At 44.0% G+C, this 19,020-nt stretch overlaps 1 protein-coding gene across 1 annotated transcript; it reads right to left on the bottom strand.

The window, feature by feature from the left end:
• Positions 1-289: 289 nt before the first annotated feature.
• Positions 290-1,731, bottom strand: LOC147737275 (uncharacterized). The gene has a single exon (XM_086923596.1). It carries the CDS (start codon positions 1,691-1,693, stop codon positions 290-292), a length of 1,404 nt encoding a protein of 467 aa, XP_086779722.1. The 5' UTR covers positions 1,694-1,731.
• Positions 1,732-19,020: the final 17,289 nt, after the last annotated feature.

Below are 19,020 nucleotides of genomic sequence, written 5' to 3'. Positions count from 1 at the left end.
TTGATGCATCCGTAGGTTTAATAACTGACAGAAGATATTCATACATTCACTGCACCTGAAAGGATTTTTCTCTGTGTGCATTAACTGATGAATCCTTAATGCAGAAGATTTCCTAAAGGTACTTATACACTCACTACAGTTGTACGGTATTTACAGAGTGTGTGTAAGCTGATGTCTATATAGGCTTGATAATTGACTACATTTCTTCACACATTCATTGCACTTGAAGGCTTTTTTTCTGCGTGTGTTCGCTGATGCCTGCTTAGGATTGATAACGGACTACAGCTTTTCAAGCATTCATGGCATTTAAAAGATTTGTTTCCCCTTTGTGAGCTCGCTGATGATTTAATGCTGAAGAGTAAATAAAACTACTGCAACATTCATTGCAATGGTAAGGTTTTTCCCCAGTGTGTATTCGCTGATGTCTCTGGAGGCCTGTTAACTGACTGAAGCTCTTTACACATTCACTGCAATGGTATGGTTTTTCCCCTGTGTGTATTCTCTGATGTGTTTGGAGGTTTGAAACGTGACTGAAGCTCTTTACACATTCACTGCAATGGTATGGTTTTTCCCCTGTGTGTATTTTCTGATGTACGTGTAGCTGTGAAATCTGATTGAAGTTCTTTGCACATTCCTTGCAATGGAATGGTTTTTGCCCTGTGTGTATTCTCTGATGTCTGTGGAGGTTTGAAATGTGATTGAAGCTCTTTGCACATTCCTTGCAATGGTATGGTTTTTCCCCTGTGTGTGTTCGCTGATGTGTTTGGAGTTCTGCTAATGTACTGAAACTCTTCACACATTCACTGCAATGGTATGGTTTTTCCCCAGTGTGTATTCGCTGATGTCTCTGGAGGCCTGTTAACTGACTGAAGCTCTTTACACATTCACTGCAATGGTATGGTTTTTCCCCTGTGTGTATTCTCTGATGTGTTTGGAGGTTTGAAATGTGACTGAAGCTCTTTACACATTCACTGCAATGGTATGGTTTTTCCCCTGTGTGTGTTCGCTGATGACTGCGGAGGTTTGAAATTTGATTGAAGCTCTTTGCACATTCCTTGCAATGGTATGGTTTTTCCCCTGTGTGTGTTCGCTGATGTGTTTGGAGTTCTGCTAATGTACTGAAACTCTTCACACATTCACTGCAATGGTATGGTTTTTCCCCTGTGTGTATTTTCTGATGTACGAGTAGCTGTGAAATCTGATTGAAGTTCTTTGCACATTCCTTGCAATGGAATGGTTTTTCCCCTGTGTGTATTCTCTGATGTCTGTGGAGGTTTGAAATGTGATTGAAGCTCTTTGCACATTCCTTGCAATGGTATGGTTTTTCCCCTGTGTGTGTTCGCTGATGTGTTTGGAGGTCTGCTAACGTACTGAAACTCTTGGCACATTCACTGCAATGGTATGGTTTTTCCCCTGTGTGTATTCTCTGGTGTGTTTGGAGTTTTGCTAACGTACTGAAACTCTTCACACATTCACTGCAATGGTATGGTTTTTCCCCTGTGTGTATTCTCTGATGTGTGTTGAGATTTGCAATTTGACTGAAGCTCTTTACACATTCATTGCAATGGTATGGTTTTTCCCCTGTTTGTATTCGCTGATGCTCTTTTAGGGTTTCTAATTGGCTAAAGTTCTTGACATATTCAGTGGAATTGCACGATTTTTCTCCTGACCGTGTTTCCTGAAGGGTCAGCATAGTTAATAAACTACTTGCGTTATTTTCACATTCCCTGTATGCGTGTTATATTTTGGACGCTTGATTTCCGATTTAACAATAAAATACAAGACTCCCTAAATACCTGCCACATTCATAATACCAGTAAAGCTTCCTTGTGGGTGATTGCATCTTTAGATTGGATAATGGCTTCACATGCTTGCGGGTAAAGCCTAATCTTCGTTCCGGTAGGTGTAAATTGGGACAATACTCTGTACTTCAGAGAGCAGATCTCTGCTTTCCTTTAGCCTTCAGTTGTTAGGCTCCACTTCGTTGTGCTTTTCCCTGGTGCCTGCGGTTTGGCTAGGAAGAGTTTGCAATACACCTGGAGCACTGAATGGTGGTCTGTTGCCAGTTTAGATAGAGAAGCACTGCTCTAGCCATATCATGATGATGAAGCGACTTGCAATGTGTACAGCTACTCCAAAGAGTGTCCCGGGGCAAAGCACAGGTCAGAAAAGAAAGTAAATCAGTTTGTTTCAAACATGGTCAAAAAGCCAAGTTTTCAACCTTTTTTAAACATTATCATATTGCTAACAGCTCAACGCTGCAATGGGATTTTGTTCCAAGCTATGGATCCCAAATAGACACGAGACCTTCCTCCAACTCTCATACCAGCCTCATGATCAAAGCTGGTGTTGGACGCTTGTTTATACAGCAGGTGATTTGTCAGTTTTGTTGCCTTAATTTTGTAGAGGTCATTTCTTCGTCTTGGGGTGTCGAGGTGCAGAGTTCAGACTCGTATACTCACTGAATTGCCTTTGACTGCTTCTTCCTGGATCTGTCCTCTGCATCTGATTGCACTGATGTTTTTGGAGCTCCTTATTTTTGATAATGTTTTCAGGTTTGATGTGTTATCTTCATTATTCATAATCAATCCGTGCCTTTAAGTCCTATTTTCTATCGGATGCAAAGAAATGCAATATTACTAAATGCAAATGTAAAGAATGTGAATACACAATATTTAACCAGCTGGATAAGACATCTCTTCTCTACCATATTTAAAATTTAGTAAGGATCATTTTACCATACATGGATATTTCAATAAAACTGTGGTTGAACATGTCACATTGTATTTACTTCTGAAAAGGCAGGGATTTACCATTATTGACAGAGTAACTTACTAAAGAAAGGGCAGCCACAGAGAACTCGTGCTACAGGTAGAGTTTTACGTAGATATACATGGACAAGATTTCATTTAAACAGAACAGGTTGTGGAAAAAGAGAGGAATCAGGAAGCTCTGCTGTTAATTCAGTTTCAGAAAGAAGCTACCAAAGGTAACTCTTCAGGAAGTATACATGACAAAGGTAGCTCTTTAGGAAGTATATATGACAAAGGTAACTCCAGACACCTTTTTCCACAATGCTTTCCTGTTCACACTGGATCAGCTCAAATGTCAACAGTGGAGAAGTGTGGCTCAGGGGTTAGAGGCGGCAGACCCGGAAGCTGAGATCGGTCCTGGACCAGGGTTCAATTCCCCGCCTCGGCAGGTCTTGGGCTAAAAATTCCACGGACTCGATAATTCTCGCTCCGGTGCCTTCTCGACTCATGGGTTCACACTCTGCGACTCTGGGCAATAGCTTGCTTAATCTCCACAACGGCCCCTCTCGGCGGGATGCCTGACTTTCACCTTGTGGATACCTGCTGGGGCTATCACACAGGGGAATATCAGGACGGGTTCCCTAAGCAAGCGCCGCGACACCCACTGCGGGTAGCTGTGCGCTATATAAGCTCAACTACAACTCCCGCCTTTACCTAGCAGCTTATTAAGAGTCTTCCTATAAGTGCGACGGTCCTCATGATCGCGGTACTCGCGGTTGCGGTCCAACTGCCACCATCCAGGCGAACTGACCGCCATATTATGAGTGTGGTGGTGGGACCGCCCCCCCGCCAGGATCAAGGATCCTGCTGTGGCGGCGGTCTGCAAACACCCCAAATATGTTGGCAGTGCCGATTCCGACATCGCCGATCATATTACGGTCTGCATATCCACCTTCCTTTTCCCTGGCGGGGACGCCGCCATGAAAAGGATAAAGGACATGCAGGTGAGGGGGCCCTAACAGTTCCCCGGTCAATTCTTCTCCTGGGGTTGCATGCGGGGGGCACATGTTGTGCAACCTCATGGAATTGCACCCTTGTTCCTGCACAGTGTGCCATGCATGACATGGTGCAGGAACGTGCTGCAGGCACTCTTAAGGTGGTGGTATGCTGTTTAGGCTCTCCAATGAGCCTAATACAGCCGCAGCGAGACCGCTGCTGCACCGCCCACCCACCCTGGATTTAGGTCATAATCCGGCGGCGGGGTCACAATGGGCTTGGCAGTCTGCCTGGTACCGCTGCTGCACCGCCCACCCACCCTGGATTTAGGTCATAATCCGGCGGCGGGCTCTCAATGGGCTTGGCAGTCTGCCTGGTACCTCCGCTGAGGTAGTCCCTTTGGAAGACCGCCACACTCGTAATAATGCCCTAAGTCACCTTCAACACATTTTACAGCCCTCCGGGCTCAAGCATTTCTGGATCCTTCTAACCTGGAAGGCTGGAGCATTATCCCGAGTTGAGGTGGATTTTCTATCAGCGGAATATATATCCATCTCCATTGAACTAGTGCCTGATTCTGAACTGAATGACAACTTAAAAAGTGAGTCTTTGGTTCTTCCTAAAGTAGATCAAGTTAAGATCCTGTTGTATTTCAATCAGCAGCTCCTTCCAGGGTTTTCTGTGAAACAGAATGAGGGGTTAATCTAATGGCCCGACTTTATATTGCGCACACAGATTTGGCAAACAAACATTAAATCATGTAATTTATTATTCAACAATATCAGTCATTTATTCCTTATAAAGAATCCATCACAACCAATAATTTAACTGAAATATCAAACATCCAACAGATGTGTGCATATTAATAATTGTTTTTGTTTTTCAACATTTACAAGATATTTGACTTATTGTTGTCTGTCTGAAGGCCAGGATGCTACTTTGTGACTCGACAGGGCTTTGGTAGAGCGGGAAGAGGTGTCTGATGTCCACGGGTGAAGTCTCATGTCTCCATTCCCATCTTTCTTTTATCCAGGTATTCCTCATTCCATGTCCTTCAGCTCCCTACTCCCCTCGGTCTGTGTACTCACTCTACAGGGTTCATTGTTAGCTGTGGCAGGGGATACACTTGAAGCATGCACACAGCCGATGTCTGATAATGGCCCGATAGAGAAGAGTGTGGAACAGTAAAGGTTTTGGATCCTACATCTGCCCAGCCCGGATCTCAGCAACAGGGAAAACAGAACAAAGTGGCTGGACAGGAAAATTAACAAAACAGTTTACAGACACGCAGTCAATATGTACCACGTGACCACTGGGTTTGTATCCCAAAACAAATTTATTTTCTTTTTGACTAAAGTTATCAAAATTTCAAAAACACAAGCACAAAACAAAAACTGTCACGACAGTGAATTCATGTGTACAATATCTACAAATATACAAGTTTACAAATGTACAATACTTACAACAACAAATCAAGCTAAACAAATAAGAATGACACGCCAAAAACAATGAAACAATTCAGTGATCAAAATAAATTGCAATTATGTACAATGTAAAATTAGTGCATGAAGCAAAGGTACGACCAGTCCATAGGACTATGAAACCAGGGGACAGGCGGGGTAGATGGAATGAAGTGCCTGCCTGTCTACCAGTGGTCACGTGGTACATATTGACTGCGTGTCTGTAAACTGTTTTGTTAATTTTCCTGTCCAGCCACTTTGTTCTGTTTTTCCGATAGAGAAGAGGCCACGGTTGGCAGTACGGAGCTCAGAAGCTTCATTTCAGAAGCTCACCTGGGAGGTACTAACTGAGGAGGTGAACAGGAAGGGGCCTATTAGCTATAAACAAAGGTAGTGCACAGGTGAGTGCTTGTGAGGTATAAACAGATGAGGTGCACATATAGGTACCTATGAGGTACAAACAGAGCAGGTGCACAGGTAGGTGCTTATGAGGTATAAACAGAGGAAGTGAACAGGTAGGTGCTTCAGTGCCTCTGGGTCTATATCTGCCTCTAGGCGCTCTTCCTATAATGCTGGCTCTTGCTCCTTCTACAACACTTGCTGCAGACATAGGGCCTGATTTAGAGTTTATCGGACAGGTTATTTTCCCAAACATAATAGATTCCATCCGCTTTATTACAAATGCCACAGGATATAATGCACTTTTAATAGGGTGGACGGGACACCTACCACATTTATGACGGAATAAACCATCCGCCTAAATATAAATCGGGCCCTTGGCGGACATTGTGTCCAGTGTCTTCCTAGTGTTGGAAAGCATCCATTTTATTAATGGCACAGTATTATCTCACCACTGCTGTGGCTTGCAGTCTTAAGGCCATTATGAATGGTCTAAGCTGTGTGCCAGAATGCCTGTGAATAGTTTAGCATGAGCGTTTAGGAGGGAGATGGGTCTGTATGATGAGCAGGACTAGGGGGTTTTCCAGGGCCTGTAAATAAGCGTTATTACTGTTTCTCTCTTGGTGTCAGTGGGTTTGTCTGTGCCCCCAGATGAGTTATTTACAGCTTATCTATGCACAAATATTTGTAGTTTTTAGGGCTAAGCAACTCATTTTACAATGTTTGAAAACAAAATTAGTCAGGTGATAGCTGCCAGGTGTACATGTTTTGCATGTGTACAATCACACACTAGTAAATGCAGCGCACGCATGCTTCACCTTGTCAGTTTGTGAATGACCGCTAACTTCTGAGCAAGTGAGCATTCACAGACCCCAGTCTAACTCTTTCTGACACTGGAAACAATTAGAGTTTCACTTCAACAAAATGCGGGAGTAACTCTCCTTCCAGGGTAGGAAGAGAAATGGATCACCCTCTAAACATGGTGGCGAGTAGTGCTATATGGTACATAGCACCATTTATCCGGGCACAACTGGGGAAATGGTACAATGCACTGGGAAAATGGCATGTGATGACAATGTGACATGACATTCCTGGACATGTTTTTACACTTTTTTTGGGCTGTCTGTGTCCAGTTTATCAAGGCTCAGGGTTTAGTTTCAAGTCATGAGATAGTGCAGGATTAGAATAATTGTAATGTCATACATTCCAACAAATGCCTTTACCACGTAACACCTTTACCACGCAAGTCTTTACCATGCATATGCCTTGACCACGTAACACCTTTACCACGCCAGTCTTTACCATGCATATGCCTTAACCAAGCATAATGATTTACAACAATGGCCCTGCGATAAACCACCTCAAAACGACTTCATTCAAAGGACGATCAGCCTCACTCTCACTCTGTGTCCCACGAAGACGACAAACCATTGTCCAAGCGCTCACTACTGTTTTATTAATTCTATAATGCAGCAACACTCAACACACAATGCCTACGCGTTTCGACTCACGCCTTAAACCGAGCAACCCAGTGTACGACAACCACAGTGTTTTTAAAACAAACATCACTACACATTTACGGTCTCCAACGCGGCTGTCTTCTAATCATCTATTACACGTTTTGTGATATACTTTTCAAATTCCCCTTGTAATTCCTCATTTCGTCCACATTTTCACACAGAAATGTTGGCAGTTTTCAGTGTTTAAGTATATAGATGCTCAGTATTTCTGGATTTCATATTTACGTGGGGAAGATAACTGCTTTTACCGGCCCCATCCGCACTAAAGAGATTATATGTAATACGGGTTACACGCTGGCTGACCTCCAGTCTGCCTTGGGCTTGTCTTTATGGCTGCTCCACCTTCAAGTCTCTGTGGTTCGCAAGCAACCTTCCCCAACGGACAGGGCTCTTAACGCCTTAATATCTCGGCGGGATGGTGTACCTGCTTGCAGCACATACAGGAGATCATCATATCTAATTAAGATGCCCAAACTTTATGACAAGGCCTAGAACACAAGCAAAGGTAATGCGCTGGGCAGCTTCCCCTACTTAGCTGTGTTCACATTCAGTCCTGTTAAGCAGTGCCATGCTCCCCGATGGAACTTCCCGCCACTGAGGGGCTGATAATCATTTCCAACTCGAAAGCAGATGTATTTCACGAATAGAACAATATCCAACGAGTCTTCACTCTTTCATACAGCATCCCTCTCACAAATAACATTTGTTCTCCAGCAAGGCTAGGTGACAGCAGTAGCCAATGTGTCAGGGGCTCTGGCCCAAGAAAGAAATTCCCTCTTTGAGCCATGTTAAACTGTGAAATACAGAAATAATTAGGAGTTCAGTGGGCCCTGGTGCCACTGCACCTGCTGCGCAAATGGAAGCTACGCCTCTAGTTTGAAAGTAGGAATGGAGGAAAAACAATCTGTGTTTGGGATAAATGTGATTGTGAATACATAGAAAATTGCGGGTGTGCTAATGTCATTTAATATGTTTTTTAATTTGTAAGGCAGGCTTGGGGAATACCTAATTAAAAGAGGCTGTCTATCTTCTACGGCAGAAAAGGGTGTACCTACAAAGAAATACACATACAAAGGTTTGCACAGGTCCACAAACACACACACAAAATATGAACACACAGATAAGAGTGGGCGTAGTTGCCGGAGTACCACTGCACAGAATTCTGTGGAATTGATCAAAAACTCAGTGAATTCTGCTCCGCAACTCCATTCCGTCTCACCACAATTAAGAAAACAGAATCCTCACATACCCTTGGGAAAACGACAAGTAACATTATCACATGCTAAAATGAATATAATCATCTCACAAAAGTGAAAATGAAAATACAGCAAGCAGTGAGAGAAGTGATGATTTTGGGGTCCTTCCTAACCAAGGGAGAGGACCAAGCAGAATCCTTGAACACAAACAGCAGACGATGCTGAAATGATTTGGTGGTGGTCCCATCCTCCTAGGACCACCCCAAGCACAGGTATGGGCAAAAATACAATCCCAACCAAAGGCCCTGCAAAGCATTATGGGACAAAATTCTAAAGTGCAGTGAATATTATAGTATCCAATATCAAAACCCTCCTCAGGGGGCAGGCTCTCAGGCTCAGCAGAGAGCTAATACAATAATATTCACTAAACTCTAGAATCTTGCCCCATAATGCCCCGCTTTCAGCAAGCAAGAGCATTTTTTTCTGCTCTCACTTGCTAAAAGTGGAACACAGTTTGCTGTGGCTTGGCCGGAGTGGTCTAGCTCCCTCCAAGCCACAACAAACATCTATGTCCCAGGGGTGGGCAGCCCGGGACATAGCAGGAGTCTGGCCTGGGGTGCCCAGGGCCATTATTGGCTGCAGGTTCTTCATTTTTCCCCAGGGCTGCGGAGGGGCCATATGTCCCCTGCAATACATTTAACAAAAACGAGGTGGCAGTCCCTGGGGTTGCAGGGGGGTCTGTGTGGCCCCCACACATCAATTAAAATTGGAGCCCTGGAGAGGTGGTCCCTGGGTCTCCGGGAAGACCGGACAGGCCCCCCCTTCCAAATTGACTAAAGGCCCAGGGAGATGGCATTCCCCGGGGCCACAGGGGTTCTGTGTGGCCCCCGCATTATTTAAAATGAAAGCCCTGAGAAGGTGGCAGCCCCCAGGGTGGAGGAAGGGGGGTCGCGCGACCCATGCTTTGTGTAAAGAGAAAGCCCCAGGGAGGTGGCGGACACCGGGGCAGGTGGGGAGTCAAGGAGCCTCCAGGGAGGTGATGGTTCCTGGGCAGTGGGGGAGGCTGTACAGGGCTCGACAAATCCACTCGCCCGCTCGCATTTGCGAGGGAGAATTGATTAGGACGAGCTATTTTTAGGTCCTTCTCGCCCTTTATGGCGAGTAGGGAGACAAACTAACTTTTGTACTCTGTTTTTGAAAACGGAGCAACAGTGACAAGATAACAAGATTTAAAGGCATTTTTATTGCTCACAAAGCAATAAAGATGCCTGTCAAGTCAAGTCAAGTCAAGTCAAAAGATCTTTATTCGGAATAAAAACATCCATAAAAGTACAGACAAAATACAATCAAAACAATACAGTACAATAATATGACATCTGGCAAATAGATTAAAGACCAATGAATCAATTTCAATTTCACATTTACACACAGATTGTCCCTCCTTACTAAAAACAGCATTATATACAATTAAAAATGGTTTCTAACAAACATAGTTAAAAAATGGATGAATAATATCAGCATCGTTAATAGGTCCACATTAATGATGTGCAAAGATGCAAAATGTGCAAAAAAGGATTTTTAAAGTGCATAAAAGAGTGCAGTGTGCGGTAGTTATACATCGATATATAAAGTGGCTCGTGATCTAACGGCAGCTTTGAGGAAGCAGCTCACCCTGTATATTACTTCATCTGATCCCAGTAATAAAAAAGACCTCAGTGCTATTCTAAAGCTAGTCAATTCATGTTTTCTACAGTAAGGCATTAAATAATGGGCGGAAAGCTTATTATAAAAACCACAGAAAAACAAAAAGTGCATAAGGCTCTGTTTCATGTTAGGGTTACATGGACAATTCAGGGTTTCTAAGTGTTTGTTGTAACCCAAGGGGAAGTTTAGTAAGTTTACTATACTCCCGTCTCGGAAGCGAAACAGTAAGCTCCTATTCCATCTGCCAAGATGCAAGCATAAATACCTGTATGGAGGGCCTGGATGTTTAATGTGAGGTTCAGAATAGCCCATGTATTTTATAACAGTGCATTTAGACAAGTTCTTCCTTTCCCGCTCTTCTCTATACAAATGATATAGTGCCCTATGAATAATGGTCTTGTGAGAACGATTTATTAAACTGGGTGAAGTGAACAGAAACCCATGTCCTACGCTATCAAGACAATCTTTTACCGCTTTTAACCATGGTATGTAGTGTGCCCTATCACATTTTAAACAGTCCAGTATTATATCTCGGGTCAGAGTGGCAGCCGGGTTAATCCATATCTTTAGCCAGAAGAGTGCTGGTCTAGATCTTACAAAGTCTTCTATATATGAGATATTTAGTTCATTGTGACATACATAGTGAGGGGAGCAAATAACCCCACCCAGCACCTTCCGACAGAACCTGTTTTCTTCAGTTTGGATATGGGAGCAGTTTGTGTAACCCCAAACCTCGGCGCCATAAGTGCCAGTTGAGATACATTGGGTTTGGTAGATCTTAACTAGTGGTGTAATCACATCAGCATAGTTGGGTTGTCTCAAGGAGGTGACACAGTTTATGGCTTTACCCAACTTGTTCCTAGCATAAGATACATGTGCTTGCCACGAACCAGTATTTGAAAATAGCAGCCCCAAATAGGGAAAAGTGCAAATGCTTTTCAAAACATTTGACCCTGATTTAATCTCGGCAATTTTATATTTTTTGGGACCACAACTCATGATTAGCGATTTTTTAAAATTAGTGGTCAGGCCTAAGTCTGCCATAAAAAGGACAAAGCCTGAGATTAAAGTGCGAAGTGCTTTTGGTGTGCGGCCCATCAGGACCGCATCGTCGGCGTAAAGGAGAGTAGGTATGGGGACTCCATTTACATGGGGTACATCTTTTGTTAAAATACTCAGTGAGCAGCTCAAGTTATTAATATAAAGAATAAAGAGGAGGGGGGCCAGCACGCAACCCTGTCTGACCCCCCTACCAATGCTAATGTCGTCAGAGACTTCGCCAGATTGGTTTATACGCACACGTGCTCTTAGATCACTATGTAAAAAAGCTAGAAAGTGGACCAAGTAATCATCCAAACCATAATCAAGAAGGGTGGACCATAGGCGGGAAAGGTTAACAAAATCAAATGCAGAACTTAAGTCCATAAAACCAAAATATAGAGGGGATTTCTTAGCAATATTATATTTTGCCATAATCAGACTCAGGTTCAAACATTGTTCCACCGTACCAACATTGCTACGGAAACCGAGCTGGCTGGGATGTAGGATCTTACTTTCATCCGCCCAGGTTCTAATCCTTTTAAAGATAACCCTCCCCAGAACTTTCAAGGTGTTATCGATTAACGAAATGGGGCGGTAACACCCAGGGTCCAATCTATCGCCTTTCTTGAAAATGGGGACAATTGTACTACAAGACCATGTTTCTGGAATTTGTTCATTCGTTAAATTATTAAAAACATTACATAGCAGTGGAGCCCAAAAATCAAGCTCACACTTTAACTGATCAATTGAGAGCCCATCGGTGCCGGGCGCTTTGTTTCCTGCGCTTTCAGATATGGCATCCTCAACCTCGGACACAGAGATATTAAGGGGGCTTAAGGGGAGGAGGGTTGAAGCGGGGTTGTCTGGTGTGGCATAAATTTTAGCAAAATGTTCAACCCACGTAGGTCCGGTGATGTTACAGTTGATTTCTGTTAAATTTGAACCTATAGATCTTATCTTCTTTACCTCCCTCCAAAACCCAGTAGTGTCTTTCAATTCGGCCGAGCGTGCCAAGGAACCCCAGTGGGTCTTAAGCAGTTCATTAGATCTAGTACGTAGGGTAAGTTTGTACTCTGCTCTGAGTAACCTTATTTGGGGGATATCCCTAGGTTCGGCTTTTAGGGCAGCTCTCAACTTCCTATTTGCCTTTGAACATAGGGCATCAAACCAGCTAGGTGTTTCCTCAGCTTTACTCGAAGCAGGTCTGGAAATCTCACCTTTTATTACAGAGCAGAGTTCAGTAAATGATGTAATTATATTAACCCCATGGTCATCAGTAGTGAGACAGTTTTCAATCAGAACTGGGTGTTTTTTAATGATTTTTGCTAGGATTCCCCTGTTATCCACGCCCCTCCAAATTACCCTCAATTTATCAGTTGAAACCTCGAGGTTTCTTGCACCTATTTTATTTCGTGAGCACTTACCCCTCGGAAGTAGTAGGTGAATAACAATAGGGTAAGGGTCGCTATAAATTTTACATACAACTTCAGCCTTTGTTAAAGCATTAGCGACAGGAGGTGAAACAAAAACATAATCAATTGTAGTACCGCCCCCATGGCCAATAAAAGTGGGAAATGGAGCGGCACTAGTTTCCGTACCAACATATTCCATGCAGTTTACAAGGTCTCTAGTTGCAAGGAGATTTGACAGTTCTGTACCCCTTCTACATGAGGGATTTCTCGAATGTATATGGGCATTAAAGTCCCCTCCTAGACAGATGCCGTCAAATTTTCCGTGTTTCTGTCCATCCATAATTCCATCAATAAAATCAAATAAAAGAATAAAATTGCGATTAGGTTGGCACAAAAAGTCGTTATTGTAGAAATTGATCAAACATAGCCTTGTCCTTTGGGTGTATGATAATGCCATGAAACTTGGACAATTGGTTTGGAGTATGTCAACTTTAACTTCTGCAGATATTTTGACCCAGATAGATAGTCCCCCACTAGGACGGCCTAAAGGGGGGGCCGAAACAATCCTATTATGGCAGCTGTACCCCTCAAATAACAAGTCATCGATACACCAGGTTTCTTGAAACATTAATACATCATGAAAATTGACCCAGTCCTTCCAGGAGGTAATTTCCATCTTGGCCTTCAGGCCGGCAATATTCCAGCTAAGGATTGACAGATTCTTATCTAGCCTCAAGCAAGGGCCCTGGTCAATTCCTGGGGAAAGTGTTGCTGTAATATGCCCCTGTTGTTCACATGGTGTTTTAGGTGAAAAGGTCTTGGGTGTTAGCGGAGGTACCTCAGATAATATTTCCACTGTATGGTCAATAGCAAAACACACAGAAACAGGTTCTTCAATAGTGGGGGACAGTCAATCCAGTGTTCCCAAGTCTGTGAATATTGAGAACCTGTTATGTAATGGGAATACAGGTGGGGGCTGCATCATCATTTTGTGTGGGGGACGATAAAAGTAATTTAACGGTAAAGGGGGTCACCACAGTAGATGGGCCGTGTTGAACAAAGTTTTTATTCAACAAAAATTTTACAGTGCCTGGGTTCCTGAAGTTGATTACGATACAGTCCCCATTAATGTTTTTAAAAAGAGGACCTACCCAAGTTACTCGACGTGTGGATATGATCTCTTTGGAAATGTCATAACCCACCCCCTTGTGCTTCGTTAGCCAGTCGATACACTTGTTATGCAATAGGACCCACAATTCTCCTTGCCCTTCCCTGAGAGGTGGGATGCCAGCCAGAACTAAGACATAAGGACACGCCTCAGGTGGAAGATGTAAGGCAGGGCCTTGATGTTTGACAGGCCTGGTGTCTTCATGTGGGGTCTTATTATGTCGCTGGCTGGAATTCGTAGAAGCCTTCTGCGTTGTAGTGCCTGTAACAGGGTTACTTTTGTGATTTTTCTTTGAGGCTCCATTGACAACATTGGGAGAGGAGGAAGATTTAGTCAAGGAATCAGGGGCGCTGGTAACAGCATTGGAAGGCAGAGGAGATTTAGTCAAAGAGTCAGGCGGATTACTTCCTCTTATGCTTTTGGTCACCGCAGATGTTATGGTCGGGGGTAGATTAGTAGCAGCCTGTGGTTCCTTAGCCCTATTGGTAATGTGATCGCCACTGGTAAGCGCACGGGTGGTGGATTCCAGGTCTTTTAGCAGACGTTCAACTCTTAATTTATCCAAACACACTGTACCTTTTCTCTTGGCATCGTCATTTTTAATTAAATTTTCCAGTCTGTCAAGTCTTTTAAAAATATTATTAAATTGTTTGATCATTTGACCTTCAAGTTGCTTAAAAATTGTATCCGCAATGGTCTCAATAAGATTCCCTTCTGATTTGGAGTGGTAACTATTTGCTTTGGGGAGCTCAGTCTGAGTGGAGATAGACATTGAATTTGAGCCGTCGTTATTTATAACTACGACATCACCCAGATGAGATTGGTCCTGCACGGATACTGTCTGTTGATTTTGTTTCTGTTTCTTTCCCCTGTTCCACATTCTTTGTGGTGTTGGTTGGTTAGCACTCCTAAGGGGCTGCTTCCTTTTGTTGTGAGTTAATTTTACTGGGCCCCTTTTTCGCTTAGCTCCTGTGTTCTCAGTGACCGCTGTAGTGACCTCAGTAGTTGGTAATAAAGAGGCAGGGACTGGAGCTGCGACTGGGGCTATATATGAGACAGTATTTTCGTCTTCAAGGACAATGGGCACACTAACAGCAGGATATGATGGTTTGACCACGATGACTTCAGGGATTATGTGCATGTTACCATTTGAACTGCCTGTTGCACTTAATTGGTTAGTAGTAAGTGAACCCATTGAAAACCTCCTCTCAGTTTCAACGATCTCATTAAATGCAGTGTCTATCAATGTCTCAAAAGATGTAATGAGAGATTCAGAGGTTTCAACGCCCTGGGTGAATACATCAGTGATGTTGCTAATAGCGTTACAATCACCCATTTTATTATCCGAATGGAATGCTCACCTTTCGAGAGGAATGTTAGAGGGGTGGCCCGCCCGACCACTGATGACCTCTGAGGGCCTCAGAGGGCCCGCCCTTTGCCCGGGCTTCGCCCGGCGCCGTCCGCGACGCCGAGGGGACTCCCTGTTTAAGTAGCGGCTCCGGGCGCGCAGCGTCAGGAAGTGGCCGGCCGGAAGTCGTCGCACTGCCCTCTGGGAGCTGTAGTCTCCAGCCGCCGCGATGGCGTGGAGCGGCGAGACCACAGCGTCAGGGCCCCAGGTGCGAAGTGGCGTCCGGCGGTGAGATGGTCTCCAAATGGCTCCGTGTAGCTGGTAAGCAGCGAGCAGCAAGATTTACTCCCCGCTCCACCGAGGGGACTCCCTGTTTAAGTAGCGCCTCCGGGCACGCAGCGTCAGGAAGTGGCCGGCCGGAAGTCGTTGCACTGCCCTCTGGGAGCTGTAGTCTCCAGCCGCCGCAATGGCGTGGACCGGCGAGACCACAGCGTCAGGGCCCCAGGTGCGAAGTGGCGTCCGGCGGAGAGATGGTCTCCAAATGGCTCCGTGTAGCTGGTAAGCAGCGAGCAGCAAGATTTACTCCTTTAAATCTTGTTACCTTGTCACTTTTGCTCTGTTTTTAGAGACGGAGGTCAAGTAGGTTACAGTTAGGTCGAGGGGGATTTTCCAAGGTACTAGACCTGCAGGACTAGTACAATTTTTTTGATTTTTTGAGCCCTGCTGTGCGAGCCTCCCCCACTTTCATTTTAAAGAAGCCCCAGGTAGGTGATGGCCCCTGGGGCAATATTCAGCTTCATGGGGGGGACCTGTGTGCCCCTCACTCTATTATTTTTAGAAATGCCCTAAGGACCTGGCCCACCTGGGGCCAACACAGGAGACCACGCTTGGTTTACCTACAAAAAATTCGACAGGGTCCACGTATCCTGCTGAAATTATTTTTTTTAATGCTTTTTTGGCCATGCGAGGTCCTTGTGGCCCCCCCCCCCCCCAAAGAGACCCAGTGGGGTCAGAGTGTTTCTACCCGACCCCCTTTTTTTAAAATGTTTTTTTCTGTGACTTGATTCAAGCAGAGTCACAAGATGGCTTCCAACACTTCCTGGTTGGAAGTGTTGGTAGCCAATCAGATCACGGCACAAGATTGGGAGGGGTTGCGGGTCCTCCGTGTCCCAAGGTATTTCTATAAATAACTCTGCAACTACTTTACAGATTTAAAGAAATCACAAAAAAGGCACTTCCCTGAATCAACATCCATTTTCCTGCCAAATCTGGTGTCATTCTGTAAAGCAGGTAAAACTGCTTAGGGGTTTTTGAAAAGCTTCGATATCAAGGGCGCACTGCCTCAATTTCTACGTTACTGTGTGTAGTTCAAAGAGGTTGCTGTGTAGTGCGTGAAGAGCAGGCGGAAAAACACCCGTAACCGTCTAAAAAGTCAGAGACTAAACAACAAATATACAGCTGTGCTCTCGCAACTACATTACGGTGTCACAAAATTCAGTACAATAACAGGTATGATCAAATGAACAGAAGCAGATTCTTTAGTGTGTTTCTTGTCCCAGCAAGGAGATGATTTATTGCATCCAGACTTGAGAAATGTCACAATATGCCGACACGTGTTTCGTCGTGTGCCGTTGAGTCAACACGACTCTTCAGGGCTTTGGATCAACACCTGGATATGGGTCGAGGATAGTCTGGAACTTATGGTAATGTTCTATGTGGGTAGATTAGAGAGATACACTGATTGTTTCAGACTCAAATATAAAGGTGAGTAAAGGTGGAATATCCAGTGAAGTCAAATTCTGTTCTATCAGCTAAGTTCCGCCCTATTGGGTGTGTAAGAATCTCCAAAATTATGGCGCTGAAAACGGGTATGTTTCAGGCATTGGAGTCAGATTCTGTTAAATCCGCTGTGTTCCGCCCTATTAGGGTGACGGAATATCCAAAATTCTAGCGCTGGAAACGTGTATGTTTCAGGCAGTGACCGGGAGGGGATCCATCAATCAAAAAGCATCCAAAAACGTGTTCGTTTTCTTGGTAAGCGGCGTGTCGTAGTCTGGTATCCCTCCTCCTTTGGTTCCCGGTGGCCGTCTATCTGTAAAGCAGGTCAGGGCTGTAGCCATGTCTAAATTTTCTATGGAAATTAACACGGGGGAAAAGCGTTTTGGGACCCCCCTTTTATCTAAGCCCCCGCTTGACAGATCACCCCGAAAAAAGCCAGCAGCTAAAGTGAGTTGCAAACTACTTTTAAAGATTTCACGAGGATTCGTCAAATGACACCAAAGTTATTGGCAAATGAAAAAACGCCCTTCTTATGTAAACTACATCCTAACTAGAACTATCTATTGGTAACCGCCTGTAGGTGATATATACACACACATCTGATATATATACTTGCCATTTTGTTGTAAAGGCATGCGGGGAAAAGGCTTGCGTGGTAAATGGTGCATTGTAAATGCTATTTCCCTCTATGTCCAGTTTATCAAGGCCTAGGGTTTAGTATCACATCAAGAGATAGTGCAGGATTAGACTAATTAAGACCCCAATTGGTCTCATAGCGTCATGGGACTCAATGGGACATGAACCTAAACTGAGTCAATGCCGTCTAAGGAGTACACTTCAATGGCCTTTGCTACCAGTGTCTTGAAAGCTTCCAGTAGCACTTACGCTTCTTTTAGTGCTGAGGCAGTTTTGATGTTTGGTTCACCACAGAACGAAAGGCCTGACTAGTCCAGTTGAAACTTCAAATTTAAATTTAGAGAAGACTGTTAACTCAGTCGTCACCTTTGTGCATTGAGAGGGGTTCTTTTCAGAGCATAAAAATGTGGTGGATGCCCACATTCGATTTTGAAGGCAATCCACCAAATGTTTACAAAGTGGGAGTTTGTTTCTGAAAAACACACTGGGAGTTTTTTCACGGGGAGTGTGGATCATTATTTTCTTTTCTGTCCATCGCTACCAGGTTTTACCTGGAGGTGACTAACAAAAACATGCATTTGCAATGCAATAGGTCTCGAATTTTCAAGAGTTAGAGCTCAGGGCATTGCAAATAGCAAAGTATTTTACCTAACTATAAAATGTGAGGTTTGTTTTGATTATGTGTTCTTAAAAATAATACATGTAGACTTGAGAGTATTTAAGGTAAAATAAAAAGTAAATGTTAAATGAAAATAGAATCAAAAAGGTATTTAACTATTAAGCACATGTAAGATAAGGAAAACAGTCCAAAGTGAATATATTACAATATGTTATCAGATGATCCTGTGCCAGTTACTTTGTCTTTACCGACTGCTGTTCTTCCTGCAAGATAGCGTTTGTGACCGGGAGGTAGGTGTGAAAAGCTCTTTGTGGCGAGCCTGGCAGGATAAAACAAAAGCCTGGCCGCTAACTTCAATATAAAGCGGTGCGTGCAGAAAAGGAAGGTGTGGCCGCTTTTACGAAAGAATGTGAAAAAGTGAATGAGAGTTGTGGCACACACAAGTCATATGTCATAATTAACCACCACATGTTAAACATACCTACAGATGATATATGCATGTATATATACTCAAACGTACACAATAAAATTAAACAAATGAAAATATGTATGCACTCTACTAATCTATTATAGCAGACCGGGAGGGCAAGGGTGATAAAGCGGGCAGTCCTGTTCATTACACTGCTAGCCGGTGACTGCCTGTCTGCATCCTTCTGTGTACCTGCTTCTACCTGGGGGTGAGGTGCCTCTTCTGCAGCAATAAACACACACCGTGTACCACACACACATCTGTGATGCACAGTTTACTCCACGCTAAACATCGCGTCGTTTGGGTTTCTTATTATATATGCTTTCATTGTTTCAAGTTTTACTGGTATTATGACCTTCTCTCCTGCACAACACTTCATTTAGCAAAGGAAATCCTAGGTGCGAGAAAGGGAGCACGAGAGCAAGCCCTCTCACAGGGGCAGGGGAAGTAAACAAAAGACGACAAACAACTGCACCCAATACACTTACTGCGACCTCAGTAGGCACATAATTCACTATTA

This window comes from Lissotriton vulgaris, chromosome 1_1, assembly GCF_964263255.1.
Source record: "Lissotriton vulgaris chromosome 1_1, aLisVul1.2, whole genome shotgun sequence".
Lineage (NCBI taxonomy): Eukaryota > Metazoa > Chordata > Amphibia > Caudata > Salamandridae > Lissotriton > Lissotriton vulgaris.
The sequence above is the reverse complement of the archived record's forward strand: the minus strand, read 5'-3'. Positions and strand labels throughout refer to the sequence as shown.